At 34.3% G+C, this 19,715-nt stretch overlaps 1 protein-coding gene across 2 annotated transcripts in view; it reads right to left on the bottom strand.

The window, feature by feature from the left end:
- Positions 1-19,281, bottom strand: part of LOC149801904 (arrestin domain-containing protein 17-like) — a 42,743-nt gene extending 23,462 nt beyond the window's left edge. The window contains exons 1-3 of one of the 2 annotated variants that reach the window (XM_089956288.1): positions 19,114-19,149; positions 14,307-14,412; positions 1,765-1,911 (exon numbers count right to left, since the gene is read on the bottom strand). In XM_089956288.1, coding sequence (XP_089812414.1) covers positions 1,765-1,911; positions 14,307-14,328 — 169 coding nt within the window. In that variant the 5' untranslated portion in view covers positions 14,329-14,412; positions 19,114-19,149. Of the gene's footprint in view, positions 1-1,764; positions 1,912-14,306; positions 14,413-19,113 lie in introns of both variants that reach the window. The other variant, XM_089956287.1, reaches the window with a different exon arrangement.
- Positions 19,282-19,715: the final 434 nt, after the last annotated feature.

Raw genomic sequence — 19,715 nt, 5'->3', positions numbered from 1 at the left:
CCGGATTTTGGGCATGAAATTTTTCCGATTCCGGATACAATTCAATTAATCGGAAATGCTAAATTAAAAGGTTTTTCAAATTAACTTTTTAAACCGTGTTACACACGTTTTGCATATCACACCGATGTCACAAGGGGAAGGATATGGCAGGACTATAGCAAAATGCAACGAAGTTCAAAGCCACAGTGCCGACGCATTCTTTGTTCAACAATTAGTTGATCTTGCCGCCAGGCTTTAATTTTCCCGCCTTAATCATTTATGTCGGCAAGCGGCCAGTTCCATCCTGTACTTTATTCAACAATTAGTTGATCTTGCCGCCATGCTTTAATGTCGCGGTCAAATAAAAATAAAACAGGCTTTTGTTTGGTCCTATAAAGTTGGCCTCTTGCGGCGACTTAAATAAAAGCAATGAAATCTGATCGATTCTTGCATTCTCCAAAGTGATCGGTGATTGAAACAAGTTTATTGTGCTGTGAAAGTTTCCTTATTAACTTTATTTATATTTACGATTGTAAGAATCATTTTCTTTTAATGCCTCATTAGCATGTGTCAATGTATTCAATATTATGCCTTCATTATTGAGGATGTTGACATAAACGGGTAGGACTGTATTATATATTTTAATAAATTTAAATCTTTCGGTCTAACTCAAGTATTATCGTTTCACCCCGTTGTGTTGACCATATTGGACTTTTCTGACTTCTTATTTAACTTTATTAACGCACTATCGAATGACACGCAGTGTTAGACACGGTGCTATAGAAATTCAACTTTATTATTTTTATTATCCGAATCGGTCGTTCCTGCCTTGTCCGACTCCGATTAATCGGAAGTTCATACTATCCGGTGGAATCCGATTTCCGGATCAAAAGTCGGTTATGCCCTACCTGGAAGTAAATTTTCTAGATGAACATCAACACAATGTCATACAGATAAGCAGCCATGATGCAAAAAGAATTACATTAGCTTTATAATCAATCATTCCAAGTAGGAATAAAATCCATAAAGGGGTTTAGCAAATGAAAAACCTTAAACCTACACCTTAACACAAATCTTCTACGGCACTGAATAAAAGAATGAAGTGTACAGTACTTTGGACCAAAAAAATGACGTTTCCCCCCCTAGGAAAGATTTTCAAGACTCCATTAATAATTGCTCTTACAAATATAATCTAAGATTGCCTTTCAGTTTGAGCTGAGCAGGCCAATGAAGCATTATTAAAGCCAAATTCTTAATGCTCAAATATGGGTTAGGGGCCCCCAAGTGGCCGAGTGGTCTAAAGCGCATTCCGTTACGGATCACTGCCATCTCACCTATGTCTGCGTGGGTTCTAGTCTCGGATTCGGCTAATGTGGGTATGTGAGAAAGCTTGCCAGTAGCTTCTCGTGGGTCGGTGGTTCATTCTGGGGTTTTCCCAGGTTCTTCCTCCACCATTATTACTGGCCACCATGTATAGCCTATCTTGTGCTGAAAAATGGCGTTAAACCCTACAACAACAACAAATATGGGTTATTGCTTTTTGGAAATAGCTCTCATTATCACTAACCACTCCAAATTAAAACTAAGGTACAATTACAATTACAGGTACCATAAAATGAGGATTCATTTAGGAGATGTGAAATTATGTAACCTTTATGACATGCTTGACTGCATATTGTTAAAATATAAACATGTCAAAATAAAGTGTTTACTTTTTTAAAATACAAATTCTGATAGATTACAAAGATAAAACCTGTACTGGTCAAATACTAATCAGCTGCTTACCTGGACCAAAAAGCAGAGAATCAAAATTAAAATAGGTCTCTGTAGCACTGTAGTATTCTGTCTCTGTGCGACTATCTTCCCCTGACCCAGTTGAGTGTGACTCTGTCCAATGTACATATGCACGACCATGAAATTTAAGGCGCACACCTGAAAGAGAATGAAGAATATCAACCAAATCATCATCATTACCATTCTTATAACTATATCACATAAACAGAACTATGCATGTAAAACCTAACAGTACAATATACTGTACATCTCTCCTTCCATGGTTTTAATTCCTCAGATGTTTATTTTCCCATTAATTAACCGGGGGGGGGGGGGGGGGGGGGGAGGAGGGAGGAGACAGTACAGTTCCAACAAATTTATTTTGTATTAAAAAGTCATCCAATACTGAATTATATGGCAAGTTTCCAATCACTAAGCATGTCTAAAAAATACGCCAATAAACCATCTCTTAAAATCAAAAGCCAGGCCTTTCATCTGCCTTCCTTTATTTCTGAAGGTTCATGCATCCATAAATAATTATGAGAATGGATGCCATAACTGTACCTCAGACCTGAATTACCAAACTGCCTCAGATTTTGCCCATTTTGTTCTCTAGCAATGGAAAAATTACATCTCGATTATTTAGCGCAATAAACATACACCATCTCAATGCAGTGCATCTCAGTTGCCACAAGGTTTAATTTTTGCTTGCTCATAATGATAATTTTTCCTTGCAAGAACCACCTCAGGAAATACATCGACAAATTTAGTGCTAAAGTACGTGGACATTTTTACATGAGGTCAATCAAGAGGTGTGATCCAATGTGATATAGACTGACTGTTGTGTGCTATGATGTTCAAATGAAAGCTCCACATAATGGAAAACATTTGTAATATTCTGCACATGATTAGACATGACATTCTCTTTTTTTGACAAAGATTAGTACCCAGTTACCATCACAAAAGACTATAGCAATCAACATGGTTCTCACACTTTAAAAAAAAAAGAAAATAGGGGTCACACCACCTGGTGAAGTGGAGGACTAAATTGCAAAAAATAAGGCAAACTTTGCCTTCTTCTGCTTAAAAAGTGAAAATGACTTCACCCAGGCTTCTTTTTTAGACATACATGAGTGACTAGGTTTTGAGATGCTCCCTCACCTTAATCAGATATTTCCGTGTTGTTGTAGCTCAAGGCAAAATGTAGGCATGCATCAAGCCATCAAATAACTGGTGTTGATATTGATTTCGCCCCAAACAAACTCTTGCAAATTCAAAGGCACGTGTTTTGATAGCTGATTGACCAATAACCCTTTCCTGAGTAAATTAGCAACTATCACTGCCTTATTTCCAGAAGTTATCCTTTTTGATGATAAAATACAAACTTGTATTTCGAAACTTATTAAACAATAGTATATAAATAGCAATTTGTGTTGTAAAGAATATAAGCATTGATCTGAATGTGTGCATTATTGTACTCAGAACCAGAACTGTATTTAGAACCAGACTAATATCCAAATTATAACTATATTTAAAGCCAGACTAAAATCCAAATTAGTAACTGTATCTAGAACCAGACTAACATCCAAATTATAACTGTATTTAGAACCAGACTAACATCCAAATTATAACTATATTTAGAACCAGACTAACATCCAAATTATAACTGTATTTAGAACCAGACTAAAATCCAAATTATAACTGTATTTAGAACCAGACTAAAATCCAAATTAGTAACTGTATTCAGAACCAGACTAACATCCAAATTAGTAACTGTATTCAAAACCAGACTAACATCTAAATTAGTACATGTACATGTAACTGTATTCAGAACCAGACTAACATCCAAATTAGTAACTGTATTCAGAACCAGACTAACATCTAAATTAGTAACTGTATTCAGAGCCAGACTAACATCCAAATTAGTAATTGTAATCAGAACCAGACTAACATCCCAACTGAGCTTGATGCTCTTCTATCATTTATAAGAGCTAAACTTCCTGATGATAAATATTTGTCAATAGCTGATGTTAGTGAAGCTGATTTTGATATACTCAATAAACTGAATATTAATAAATCCTCTGGTCCGGATGGTATTGGTCCACAAATTCTTAAAATTGCTGCACCAGTAATTACAAAGTCATTAACGCATATCATAAACTTAAGTATAATGAGTGGTAATTTTCCAGATACCTTGAAGTGTGAAAAGGTTAAACCTATCTTTATGAGGGGAGAAAAGGAGGATCATGGAAATGACAGACCTGTCCAGACAACCAATATTATCAAAATTATTTGATGAGCAAGCAGCTATGCAGGTCTATGAATTTTTTCAAACCTGCTCTATATTTCATAAGGAACAATCAGGATTTAGAAATTACATGTACCACTCATGCCAAACAGAACCTACCAAATAACAATATCACTGGCTACAAGAAATGGATAGTAGTTCTATGACTGGGATTGTTTTCCTTGGCTTAAAGAAAGCCTTTGATCTAACTGATCATGAAATTCTGCTACAAAAGCTGAAATGTTATAGATTTGACAATCCTTCTTTAAAATGGTTCAGATCATACCTAAACCAAAGGTCTCAACAAGTAAGCATTGGCAATATTAGCTCACAAACTCGCACTATTCTTTCAGGGGTCCCTCAAGGCTCTGTTTTAAGTCCTCTCCTCTTACTTATCTATGTAAATGATCTACCATTAAATAATGAATCGACAAATACAGATTTGTCTGCAGATGATGCAACCTCGTATACATTTAGCTCTGACAGTGAAGTTATTCAACAAAGATTAGAAGCAGAACCTATTAGAGTTCAAAATTGGGCACAACAAAATTGGATGGTAATTAATGAAGGTAAAACATTATATGTGATTTTATGGGCATCACAAATGGTACACAAGCTAGGGAACCCAGAACTATCTCTTACAATAAATATTCATCAGTTAGAAAATGCTAACCATGAAAAGCTTGTAGGTGTGTCTGTAGATAATAATTCACAATGGGATGACCATATTGATAAACTTTGTAAAACACTGTCATCCAAAATGCCCTACTTGGCAGAATAAAGAAATATTTGCCTAATGAAACTTGCTATATATATACTACAATTAATTTATACTTCCGACTTTCCAATAATGGAATACTGTCCAACTGTATGGGGAAACTGCCAAATCTCAGCTTGACAGGATTCATAAACTTCAGAAACAGGCAGCGTGCATTATTTTAGATGCAGCTATTGACCATCCATCAAAAGCATTGTTTACAGAACTAAAATGGTTCACCATATTTGATTTCACAAGGCAGTTCTTGTATATAAATGTCTACATGGAACTGCAGCAGAATATCTTCAGGATTTATTCAGGCCTTTTTCAACACAATACCAGTAGAGATCAATATAAGATGGAAACCTTCAAGCACCAAAACCATGAACAAAGCAATTTAAAAAAAAGCTTCCAACACTCTGATACAATGTTGTGGAACAAGCTTCCACTATAGGTCGCATCTGATGAAAATATTACATTATTTACAAAGAGATATCATGTATATTATGTATTTCTAATAGATAATGGAATTTAGTATTTTAATACTTAACACATTAAAATGAACAGTAATTAGGTACTGTTATCTTCATTTGATGCTCATCATTGTACTCTTCTTAAGTGGGCCTCAAGGGAGAATAGTACTTGACTAAATGAGTCACCCTCTAAATAAAGTATTATTATTATTATCATTATTATTATAATATTTATTATTATTATTATTATTATTATTATCATCATCATAAAATCAGTTTGAAACACTAAGTGAACCTGCCAAGGTGAAATAATAGCAGACATCACTTTGTCTGGGAAGAATCACTTTATTATACTGTCTGCTTTTGTAAACCATTGGGCACATATATTAAGGAAAATATGCAATGCATAGAAAGCAAAGCATAAACATTAAGTTATTGAAGATTTAGCCTGAAAATGGAATTATGAAGGTCAGAAACTTATGGAACAATATTATGTAGAGGAATCTGAGAAGTGCTGTAAGGTCGATGTTGCTTGCTGACTTCCCTATTCTTGTGAAAATGATAAAAAATTATTGGCTACAACAGCTGTCAAATATGACTTAAAAATGATTTATTAGTTTACCATAAGGAATCTAGTTGCAAGACATCAGTTTTTATTCATTTTACTTTTTGAATTACATGTATTATGGTGACACCATCAAGAAAGCATAGATGAGCAGAGATGCCCATAATTGATAGTAACTGTTTAAACTTACAACTCGACACATGGATTTCAGGTCATTGTTCTTGGAATGAATATGCTGAGAATGATGTGTTTTTTGGGGTTTTAACAAACGGTAGCTGACTTTCATTAATATTTTTTAATTGTGATAAACGATTTTCTTTTTGTTGACACAGGTACATGTAAGTGATATTGGACCTCTTATGTCATGGACATGTAGGTTGCGAGGATTATGTAGTCCTCTAACTAACATTGCAAACGGCAAATACCCATTCAAATTTCATCAATGCTGTATTTTCTTGTTGCCTGTCAGCAGAATAAAGATATATCAATTATAACATACACAATTTCTCAGAAAATAAACCATTTTCCTATTGTTTTTATGCATGTGTGATTTAAATGTAACATTGTTTAAGTTTACTAGCATCAGCCACCTACACTTCGGTGTTGTGTCAATCTTGTGATTGTTAAATGGGCACATTGTGACAATTGCCAACACTGAACACATCTTTAATTTTGTTGTGAAACATCAGTTGTGAGGTGATGTAACTCATTTCTCTTAACAAACCACATTTACATTCAAAGTGATAATTGGCCGATTTTTTTTGGAACAGTTATAATCTTTGTTATTCATGGATTTTAACTTAATATACACCAGTCAGGCTTTTCTGCGCATGTAAGGTTTCCGTCACCAATACTGGCACAAAATGCATACTGAATTTCACTGATTTACAAAAATAAAATACTGCACTGCTTACCATAAGAAAAGCAGCAAATTGTCACCAGAACATTCTGTTCAAAATAATACCAATTCTGGGCACACTGGCTACTACACTTTTGTTTTCATGACTTGCAATATGTCGGCCTGTTCTATGCATGGCTTTTAAAAGATGTAATGTTTATGCACTGGGCTATGGGAATGGAATACATTACTTTGGACTCTTTCCATTTGCATTTCAACTGAGGAACTAGGTCAGGTTTACAAAATTCAATGTAAGAATGTCACTGATTCTTTTTTAAATTAGTAAAAGTTCAGCATTTTGTAAAATAAACATACTAAGTTGATGAGAAACAACAATGAATAAAATAGGATGTAATATGTTTACAATGCCTTGTTTATGGAAAAAACATAATGAAGAATTTTGAAACAGACTTAACGCCCAGGAATTTCCTGACAACTTCGTTTGAGAGGCAAGTTGACAAGTTGGTTAGCAGATGATAACATAGGTAATGATGGCAATTGGTTAAATTTCATAATCAATAATTGGTTCCACTTAACCAACTGACAGTTGATTATAATCAGTTACTAAGAGCGAATATTAATTTTTGTTTGTTATACAGTTATATCTTTGCTCAAGAGTTCAAAATGCTAATAAATGTACAGGAGTAATCTCTTTTAATGACATGTATCCTTTAACCTGATACAAATATTACATTTTCTCTATTGTGTTGTTTTCGTTCCACAACTTTGTTAAATTAAAGCAACTTTTTATGGCTGATCAGTCTTATGTAACCGAAATACTGTTGCAATCCTCCAAAATCCTTTCATTCATATGTGATGTGTCCATAATTTAAAGCATATTATGTCATTATTTACAAACACATGTACTACAAAGGATTTTACATTTAAACTGAAGCAAAATCATCATTTAAATTTATTACCTTAACAGCATAATCATGTAATAATGACTATATGTTCCTAATTATGAAAGTATGCACCTACAGAATATGGTATGGTTTTGTATTTGTAAGTTGTAAAAGAAAGAAATAATTCAAAAATCAACTTTAGTGGAATGGATGCCATATTTAGCTTACCATTTACACATTAGTTTTACTACCTTTGTGTTTTGCGTGCACCTAAAAAGAAGTAGTCTCCCATTAAGCACAATCAATTATGGTGTTTCACAATTGACTATCTTACTGGTTTGCTAAAACAACTGATGATCAGTTGAATAATCGATAATCAGAACAACACTAAAGGTGTTGGAAAACTTAGATACTTGGATGAAGATGCAGTATTGTTCTAAGGTAAACATTTCTATCTATTACATAATGTATTTATTTTATATGATTCTAAAAGATAAATATTGAATAGATTTTTCTGGTATACAAGTTCAAGAAGGTCCTTGGGTGGATCTTCATGTTCCCATTAAGAAATCACATTTTCATATGAATTTATAATAGAAATGTGGGATATTTTTGTACACTATGAATATTATTTACCTAATTTAAAGGAGGATTGTTCTATCTTGATACAAATTGAATTTTCAACCAAACACAAACATGTGATCCAATGTTTACAGACATGATGTACTGTTGTGCAGAATAGCATGATGTGTAGAAAAAAACGGACATGGTGTTATTGTGTTCCATTTAATCGACACCAATTTGAGGAGGGAAATAATAATTTTGTGAAATAAGCGTGTACATTTCCTCGACACTAAATTTGGCAAACAGCATGATAATATAAGTTTGTTCCCCCACCCCCCGTATGGTATTCTGGTTCAGCCATCAGCTGCATCTTTACGTTTAAATGCATTCAAATGACAGAGATTTTTTAAATTAAACTGAGACAAAGCTATATAAACTTTACAATTTGTAAGCATGCAGCGAACACTGTATTATCATGGTACTTAATGTTTGTATCAGTACATTAACAGTACGTATTAAAACCATTCTGTTATTGCTGCACTGTTACAAATTCTAAAGTTTCTCTGTCTTTCCCTCTATTCATGTAAAATTACCTCTGATAATACAATCGTGTCAATGTAAATAAAACCACTTAATTATTGATTACAATACCATGGGAACAGCTCTATATTATCATGGTATTTGCCTTACTTAAGTATGGTAGCATGTACATATTAAAAAAAACATAAATTTCAACTCTGCAAAACGATGGAATGTCTACTCTTTCCCAAAAAAATAAAGGCTCCAGTAATTAAATTAAATACAGCAATGTCAGTTAAGTTGAAATCCACGATAACAACAATAACCAATTAATTTTTTGAAATATAACTTTGAATTTGAAACAATGTGGTCAAACACACACACACACACACATATATATATATATATATATATATATGATTCTATTATTAATATTACTGAAATATTACTGATTTTTAAAAAAAAGTTTATTATTGCATTATTGCTATCCTATTTATGTAGAATAAGTAGGGTCATAATCAACGTTTTGTTGATTCTGTCTACTGGTTACATTGGAGCGAAATTCCAAGCATAAAGGACATGTGTGTCACTATCGGTATATGACCTATAGGCCTAGTCATCAAGCGTCAGATGTAGTCGTAAAATGTAAGATGTATTACATGTTATTTATATTTTGTTGTTAACACCAAAATAAAAACATCTTTTGATATGTCTTACATTGTAGGACTATCAGACAATACGCTGAGTATATTTCAAAATCAAGACCAATGCAGATATAGAAAGTTCGACAAGAATTTTCTATAAGGTGGTCAAAAGAATTGCATGCACTTTACCCAAAAAGTGAAGTTCATTGTTTTTTATATAGACTTACCAAAAATGATGACATTTTTTAAGATAATTTTGCTCTGACAGATTTGAGATCCTTCCTGGTTACAGTTTTACATATGTAAACATCTGATAGATGGCATGTGTTCAAAATTATTTGGGAAATCCTGTTTGTCATGATAATACAGAGTTGGAGTATGGTCCATATATTAACTCCTGGGACATGATTTTATTTGTATTCATGGCTGTAAATAGTACATAATATCTCCAGTTAAATTTTGCTTACATGACCTGAACATCTTAAGAGTGTAATATTGCATAGGATCTATAAATAGAAGCTTATGTATGTGTTGACAATTATTAATAATAATCTTAATAATAAGACTTAAATGGCACTTATGGCTTAATTTTTTGTGGCTGATGGGGTTTCAATGTTTCTAGAATAATTCGGTACCTTCCCATTGGTTGTGCTAGGCGACATGAACAGGCCAACTTGATGCAAAATGAGAAGTGCATTCTGTCATGTTTGATCTATTGTAAAACAGAATCGCAACAATGTCTATAAAGAGAGGACTGAGCAATCAGTTTCATTCCAGTTTTGGAATCATTCACGTTTGTATTCATATATTAATTCTGCAGATGTGTTTTATGTTTTACTTAGTTATTATTCAAGAGGAAAAACATGTTTGGACTGTTAGTGGAAACAGAAAGTGCTCATTATTTGGACTATAATATTATTCTGAAATTCTTATAGCTTGTTCGAAGGAGTTCTGGAAAATGCCATCGTGACAACTTCATGGTTCTTGGAGGACCAGTACATAAGGTTTTGAAATTTATATGGAACTTTTCGTTCATTAAGGAAATGTGTAGACCTTATAAGGATTAGTTTGTGTTCTCACCTTTTCATTTATAACTTTGATAAAGAAATTGTTAAGTTTTACAAAATTTGTTGGTTTTGTATTTTTCTGTTTGTGATCATTAAAATGCGATGACTCTTAAAATGGACCATGGAGCTTCCAACAAGAACAAAACATGTAGAGAAGAATGTAAAAGAAAATAGCAAAACCAAAACATGTACTCATAAAATATTGCCGATAAGCTGTTCGAGATATTGGAATGTGTGGGAAACAGTAGTTTTTTTTAAAGTGAATACGATAATACACAACAGAAAAAGTGCCATCCATCATTATATTCCAACAACCAAATAACGGACTAACATCATTTGGAAAAAAACATGGGACCAACAATCAGCATTGACCAGACTTTTAATTTGGGAATACTTTATCCCACAACAATAGTTAACAAAAACTAGAGTATCATAAGGAAAGATACCAATGAACATGCATTAGGCCCAGTGCTTTTGCACAAAGATGCAAGTTATGAGACATACAGAACATTACTATCCCACATTGCAGCCAAACTAAAGAAAAACATCATAAGTGTCTAAATCAGACAACACAAGCGCGTGTCATTTGGTACTGATAAAGAACTTGCCCTGTGGAGATACCCTTCCCAAATGTGTCTTGGATGCAATGTACAAAGCACATGGCAAAAAACATTAAATTGCAACTGCAAAGGAAAGTTAGTGAGACTGGGAATCTGAAGAGAACAGACACTGATAAAAAAAAATCCTGGCGACAACGGGTTGGTTAATGTGGACAACTCCATCGTCTTTATGGTGAGATCCTCGGAAATGATGCAACTTCTCTGACACTTTCTTCATTAAATATTATGACAGCATGTAAAAGAGATATCACACTGCCATGTAAATTAACCAAGCAGAAAAATGGACAACAAATAATGCAGAATCATTATTAAACAACATACAATAAAACAACATTAAACTGACTGGAAGCCAGGCATACCCCTGAGCTGGTTCAGCTATTATTTCAAGCATTAGACCTCCTGTTCGTAGATTTCAGATGTGCACTGCATGGTGAAAGCAATTACTGCTTGCACCAAAATTATGCCGCACACTGTGACAACATGGTAATATGGCATTGCAAAACCGAAGAGAAACACAAAGAAATTTTCCAAGAATTCTTAAAGATTTTGAAGAAGAGAAAAAAGCAAGACAAAACAGAAATAGTTTAAACCAATGATTGTTCTTGTTGTTGTTGTTGTAGGGTTTAACGCCATTTTTCAGCACACGATAGGCTATACATGGTGGCTAGTATTAATGGTGGAGGAAGAAAATGGGAAAAGCCCCCAGAAAAAACCACCAACCCACGAGAAGCTACTGACAAGCTTTCTCACATACCCACATTGGCTGAATCTGAGACTCGAACCCACACAGACAGGGGCGAGATGGCAGTGATCCGTAATGGAGAGCACTTTAGACCACTCGGCCACTCAAGGCCCCTTAACCAATGGTAAAGACCAAGAAGGAGAAAAAGGAATAGCAAACTGAATGAACTGATAGGGGATTGACTTTGACTATTAAATTCAATGTGTATTTATTCTGCAATCTGTTCCTTAATTTGATTTTCTTGCTTTCATATTTTAAAGGGGAAGGGCAACTGCCATATATATATAAAAGATCTTTTATTAATATTTTATTCTCAGCTGAGTGTCAGTCATTTATTATAATTCATCATTTATTTTGTTTAAAAGTTTTTAAGAAAGGCAGTGTATTTGTGTTTTGCATAAGGATCTACTTTGACATGTCAATATTCTCTGTGTGTGTTTTTGTAAAGTTTTTAATCTTATGTAAAAGACTAGTTATGGCAAATCAGTCTTGTTAAAAATATTGTTTACTCTGGATTTTGCATCAAATAACAATGACATACAACTTCTGGGCAGAAGATCTGAAATGGTATAATGAGATGGTAGATACAAGGATTTAGTTCCCTTTGAAAATTTTGCAGTACATGTACTATACAAGAACACAAAATGGAAAATAAAAACCATCTGAATTAAACAGATTTCAAAATCAAAACTGCTTCTAACTGGTCTTTTGTTATTTGGTGCAATCTGTGGAAGTCCATTATATGATGAATTGTAATTAATATCCTCATCTCAAATGCTTTATATAGAATGAATTTGTCCACATAATTTACGTTTAATTTCAAAGGGAGTGGGCGGGCTTCCTTTTGAAAACTCTTAAAATTAACATTACATCTGTTAAACAACAGAAAAAAAATTATCTTGTGAAATGCAGCTTAAATAACCTCTCCTTTCCATACATCCCATTAATGTATGGAATTTCTAGGGAAAATTTTACGTACAATATCAGCACAATCAAATTTGGGGAGAATAAAAGCAATAACAATTATGAAAAAGAAAATGCACATGTAGTTACTAAATCATACTTATATTAGTACCCCAACTTTGTGGACGTTGAGGCTATGTCATTGTAGCTAATTACTGCAATGCACCGAAATATACTAAAGTACACTCAAATATAGTCAAATAAAGTTACTTATTTCTGTTATCTAATGAATGCAATGCAGGTTTTAATGATCATGAAAAGAGAAATGCACATATCGTAACAACACTTTACAGCTGCAAATCAGACTCAGTGTAAAATTTCTTCACATATTATACACTTTTTGTTTACTTGCATATTTTTATTGATAAATTAGCATTATAATGCATTTTAAAGGTGGTCTGCAGCACAGGAGTTAGTTACAAAGAGTCTAATTTGTAACAATGTATTTACTCCTAATTTTCTTTGTAACGAACCCCTGTGGTTTGCGGTAGGTTTGTGGTAAATATATGGACCCGCTGTGGTCAGTTCTACAATGTAAGATCTCGGCCTTGATATTTATTCTTACGGTACTGTGTTTAGACTCTAATAAATAGTAACAAAAGAAAGAGTGAAAACAACAAGCTTTCAAAAATATAACAAATAATTTATTTCCCTCGAAAAACTCTTTAAAAATGAAAAAAATAAGAAGTTACAGTTTTAAGAATCAAATCCAAAAATAATCCAAGAATAATCCACAAATTAAATTTTAAAAGTCCTAGTAATGAAATGTTCTTATGAATTCAAGTTTGAGTCCCAATGAAAACTCCAAGATGGAAGGCGATGATGTATAATGTAGTCATTATAGAGCTGATGTGTAGTCCTTTGTGAACTACAAAAAACAATATTCGAGATTCTGAATTCCAAATGAAATTTAAATAAATGTCTTTGTCCAAGAATTCTGTATGAGCACTCAAATATATTTAGGAAAGAGAATTAATTTTTTAGAATCCAAATAATTAGAATAAAAATTAAAATGTAATTCCCAAACTGGTCAAAAACACACTTTCCAGTGTAAAGAAAAAGACCCAACTGAGAAATATCTCTTCAAACAAAGATTATACAGTAACTTAGATGCAAAATAGATTCCTGGATGAGGGTCCAAAATTTTCAAGAAGTGTGTGTGCCTTAAAGCACACTGTCCCAGTATGACCCTGACAAAAACCAATAATTTTCTCAAAGAATAAGATACAAATAAAAAGCCCGTTTACTTGTCTCAGTGATTTCTGAAATCAAGGTCAGGAACTAGGTCAGCTTTAGATGCTTACAATTGATGAGTCAAGGTTAAACTATTTTCTGAAAAAATATCAAGTTCCTAGTAAATAAAACTACATTATTTTGACATATAATGAAATTAAAAATAAGATTTTAAAACTTACAAAAAATTAAATTAAATATAAATATAAATTTAATCAAATATACATAACATTATGTTTTGGGCATAAATCAACCACCAAATCTGTGTTGATAATGATGGATGATATGTTGGTCTGATGTCATCTGTTAAAATGTGCAATATTTTTGCTGCATGCAAATCATTCCAGAACAATCCTACGTACACTTTAGTCACATACAGGTTATTGGTAACAGCCACATCTAGCGTGAAATTGAAAATGGCCACAGGACAGATGGTTGCACTATTCCATGTGAATTTACAAGTCACCAAACATAGGATTTGCTCTGGAAATATAATGTACATGCCACCATAAGAACCCTTCAAATGATGGTAGCTCTAAAGCAACAAAAAATATCGGTAAGTGTAGAAAATGTACATCAGTGGGTATAGAAAAAAAGTGGCTGCAAATAATTGCAACTTTCAATTAACAGGTAATATCAATCCCTAACCCGAAAATCAACATCATCATAAGGAGCAGATTTATTGGCCTACATCATGAGGGTAACTGGTCATAACATACCCAAAAGAGTCATTTTGTACCCAAAGCAATGGTTGTTTTGTACCCAAGGTGCTGGTCGCTTCAGTTGTTACACAGATTCCACTGGTATCAGAAAAAAAGCTGAGAAGATACTAGAGAAAAAAATGCAGGCGAGGATATTCTCGGTATGGGAAGAGTACCAGAACAACATTATCTCCTCAAAATGACAGCAGCATATATGGCCCGACAAATGACCGACATGGCAAATGAATTGCATTGCATTATTATACAATGATTTTTAAATCTGAAAACATAATTGCCTTATAGTAATTATGTTTTCTTCATCTATATAATAAAACTCTGGAATGTACAATTCACAATAATGTTGTTAGTCTTTTGTTCTCTATGAAACCTGTTTAAGCTAGTCTTTCGTCTAAAATGGGACATCGCTTTAATTCATTCGTTGGATTGTAATTTTTGCTGTTCTATTCTGGAAAACATATGCCATATTAACTGGAGTGCTGTATTACAAACGTTCAGCAATGTACAATCTGCATATCGCCCTTGCCACAGTACTGAAACTACTCTTCTAAAAGTAGTTAATGACATTCTCTCTGCGTTGGATAGCAGAAAGATTACATTCCTCATCCTCCTTGATTTGTCTGCAGCATTTGACACAATAGACAATGATATATTACTTCACCGTCTCCAGCATGTATTTCTCTGTCTGCATGGGTTCGAGTCCAAGGCTCGGCTTGCTATGCAGGTACGTGGGAAAGCCTGCCAATAGCTTCTCGTGGGTCGGTGGTTTCTTCCCTGGGTTTTCCAGGGTTCTTCCTCCACCAGTTATACTGGCCACCATGTACAGCCTATCTTGTGCTAAAAAAATGCTGTTAAACCCTAGAACAACAACAACAACAACCAGCATGTATTTGGCATTCATGATACTGCCTTACTGTGGTTCAAGTCTTGCTTGGTTAACAGGACACAAATTGTATCTGCAAATGGAATACACTCCAGCCCAGTTGACCTATGTTTTGGTGTTCCACAGGGGTCTGTTCTTGGACCTGTTCTCTTCATTCTGTACACTCAGTTGCACTCAAATGTTATAGATCATCATCCAGTGTCTCACCAATTGTACGCTGATGACACCCAAATATACAGATCTAGCCACCCAACTGAAGTTGATCCATGGTGTAGAGAGGTGCATTTCTGATGTGAAATCATGGATGACATGTAACAAGCTGCAGATGAATGATGATAAAACTGAGGCCATTCTGATCACAACAAAAAGACTTTCTCATTCACATCCTTTACCTCAAACAATAAGTATCAGCAGCACCAACATCAAATTCACACAATACGAAACCTAGGTGTTACTCTGGACAGTACTCTCACATTGCACCAACATGTCATGAACATATGCAAGGCTGCATATCTTGAGCTGAGATGCATCAGCTCAATTCGCAAATATCTTTCAGATGATGCCACTAAAACACTTGTGTGTTCATTAGTACTTTCAAGACTAGACTATTGTAACTCAATTCTGTCTGGTTCAAAACACAGCTGCTCAGATCACAGAGTACCACGATCAGAGCACACCTCCCCACTGCTCTGTACCCTACACTGGCTATCCATTCGATCCAGAATCAAACACAAAATTTGTTCTCTGTGCTACGCTTCACTGTCGGACTCTAGTCCAACATACAGTACCTATCCGACCTCACCTATGTGTACACCAGCAAGATACTTATGCTTCTCTTCTGACAATCATATACTCATTATTCCCACTATGAAAACAAAGTCACATGGACAGCATTCTTTTGCATACCAGGGCCCAGCAACGTGGAATGATTTTTGTTGTTGTTGTTGTTCTAGGGTTTAACGCCATTTTTCAGCACAAGATAGGCTATACATCGCGGCCAGTATAACTGGTGGAGGAAGAACCCTGAAAAACCCAGGGAAGAACCACCGACCCACGAGAAGCTACTGGCAGGCTTTCCCATGTACCCATGCTAGCCGGGCCTTGGACTCAAACCCATGCTGACAGAGGTGAGATGGCAGTGATCCGGAATGGTGAGCGCTTTAGACCACTCGGCCACTCGGGGCCCCAACATGGAATGAATTGCCCACTGAACTTAGACACAAAGACACAGTGATCACATTCAAGAGGGCTCTCAAAACTCACTTATTTTGACTGCAAGAACAAACTTAAAAGACCCAATAATGTTTCCTACCTTAAATATTCTTAGCATGTTTTTTAATGTTTTCTAATTTCATGGTGTTTGTTTTTGTAATAATATCATTGTATGTTTTTTATCTTATAGGTGTTGTCTAATGTTGAAAAGTGCTTAGAGCTTCTAAAGATTAGGCGCTATACAAAGTCCTCATTATTATGATTATTATTACGATCATTTCAATACTGCCAAAATCAAAGCATGCATACATAAATTTGATTATTTAAATAAAGTTTTAAAACACAGAAGTAAATATTTGTAAAATGGAGTATCAAGTTAAATTATCCTCTCTCATTGCATGATTATTTATGTGCATTATATTTAGGAGGATAATAAAATAAAACAGATTATGCCAAACAATGAAAACAAATTTTAACTTGCCATGAAAAAATATTAATATTTATACTTAGTTGAAAACAGAGAGAATTTCAATTATGCCACTAACTTGTTGGTTTCTTGTGATCGGTGAAAGTGTCCAAAACTTTGCACAAGTAAGCTAATGCGGCCGGCAGTGTACCCAATAATGGCTTGGCGGTCCATATAGTATACCACATTCAATACCTTTAAAATCACGGGTTAAAAATTGAAATTAACACCAGTATTGGTCCTTGGCGAAGAGAAACTTAATCAAGCAACACTGCATTCAGCCCCATTTAAAAAAAAATATCACAGAAATTTTAGTTGCTTTGATAGGATAAACATCTGCACCAATGTGTGTAGCCAAAATTTTATGCATGCTTTAAGAAAAAAGAATGTAATTATTACATTAATAAATCTGGCTAACATTTTCTTTTTAATGGCAATATGAATTTTTTTTAATTCTTTATAGCACACAGATGCTATTATACAGTGAAAACAATACAATTACTGTAATTATTTGCATCTGGTTAATTTTTTGCCTGGATATGCTTTGCTCATGCAATTTTTAAGGTAGGAAAAAGATTAGGCCTAGAGAGGGGGTGGTAAATATGACAATACTGTATATCTGACCATGTAAATTAATGGGTACAAAACGATCACCACCTTGGGTACGAAATGACCACCACCTCAGGTACAAAACGACTAGCACCTCGGGTACGAAACAACTAGCACCTTGGGTATGAAATGACCATGAGCTCATCATGTGATCACAGGGGCTCGTATCGTTGCTTAAAATTGACCTGTCATACATGTACTATATGATAACTAGTAGTTATTACACTGCTGTCAAGCATTTCTGTGTACCTAAGGTTTTCGTTTCCAATACTGAAGCAAAACGCATACCGAATTCGAGCGATTGAAAAAAATAAAATACAGCAATGCTTACCATCTGAAAAGATGTAATTGTCACCAGAATATTCTGTTCAAAATAATATTAACTTTGGACACAGAGGATACCACCACCACTGTTTTCCTGACTCGCGATATGTTGGTCTATTCTGTGCAAAGCTTTGAAAAGATGTAATGTTTATCCATCGGGCTATGGAAATGAAATATATTACTTTGGACTTTTTCTGTCAGCAGTTCATTTGAGTAATTCGGTCAAGTTTATAGCTATATATAATATTAAGCAAACTAAACCGATCTTGTAAAAAAGTTAGTAATGTTCAACATTTTATGAAAAATAAGCTATTACGTGGAAGAGAAACAACAATTAATAGGATGTAATGTGATTACAGCATCTTTCATGATGGGGAAAAATTGCTACAGAAGTTAGAAACAGACTATACACCAGGTGAACTTGTTGATAATTTATGTTCTAGGAACAAGTAGATACGCTGGGTAGCAGACGATTTTGTACATGTGGGACAACTTCTTTCAAAATTGGAAACTTGGATTAAAATACAGTTTTGTTTTAAGGTACACATTTCCATCTTTTATATAATGTATTTGTTTATATGATTCTACAGGTTCAAGAGAAGGTCATGGAGTGGGTCTTCACGTTGCCATTTATAAAATCACATTTTTATGTGCATTTCGAGTCTAAATGTGGGATATTTTGTACACTTTATAAATATCACTTTTCTTAATTAATGTACGATTGTTCTTTCTGGATACAAAATGGATTTTTGACCCAAAATAGCACGTGACACATTGTTTACAGAAATGACGTATCGTTGCGCAGAATAGGCCATATAGTACATGTATCACAGGTCAATTTTAAGCAACGATACGAGTCCCTGTGCATGTGATACGCCTTACATTTCCGTCACAGGCACTTGATTCTGTGGAAACTAATGTGTTATATGGTGATTTCCGTTGCGGTATACTGTTTGTGTGGTTTTGCTTACCTCTCATTTTCATGGCTTCATTCAGCTCCACTGTCACGTGTCCCTGCAAAGTTTGCCCTGCAAAGTAAACTCCCTGAGGGTTACTAAGAGTTATTTCAAACATATTTAATTTCCCCATTTTCAGGAATTAGTCAAATGCCTGACGAAAATTTAGGTGTGGCTAGTCTACTAGACTAACCGGAATAAACACAGTTACCGGAATAAGTACATCTGGGTATGGGTATGAACAAAGAGCCAAATGTGCGAAAAGTTGCGAAAAGTTACGAAAACTTACAGAAAGTTACCGACACTTACAAAAAGTTACGAAAACTTAAAGCAGGCCAAGACGAGAAAAGTTGCCTTGAAATGATTACATTAACTTTTAGCTTTACGCAAGGTTGATAATGTTTAATAAGAAAGGTACTTTCCACAACTGGTGCGAAAAGATAATATCGTAACCGAAATCTAATTTCGGCCGCTAAAAGGTGCAACAAAACCGTTTTCCCGACATTTTTATAAAAACAAGTATTATAAAAGGTTTTCGTTATCATCATTTTCATCGGTGCAAATGTATCTTTTCGAAGCTTGAACGTGGCTTCTAAAACTAAAGTAAGAACGGGTGC

This window comes from Sinohyriopsis cumingii, chromosome 4 (assembly GCF_028554795.1).
Source record: "Sinohyriopsis cumingii isolate HCF-2022 chromosome 4, ASM2855479v2, whole genome shotgun sequence".
In the NCBI taxonomy this organism is placed as follows: Eukaryota; Metazoa; Mollusca; class Bivalvia; order Unionida; family Unionidae; genus Sinohyriopsis; species Sinohyriopsis cumingii.
This window is presented reverse-complemented; position numbering and strand designations above follow the sequence as displayed.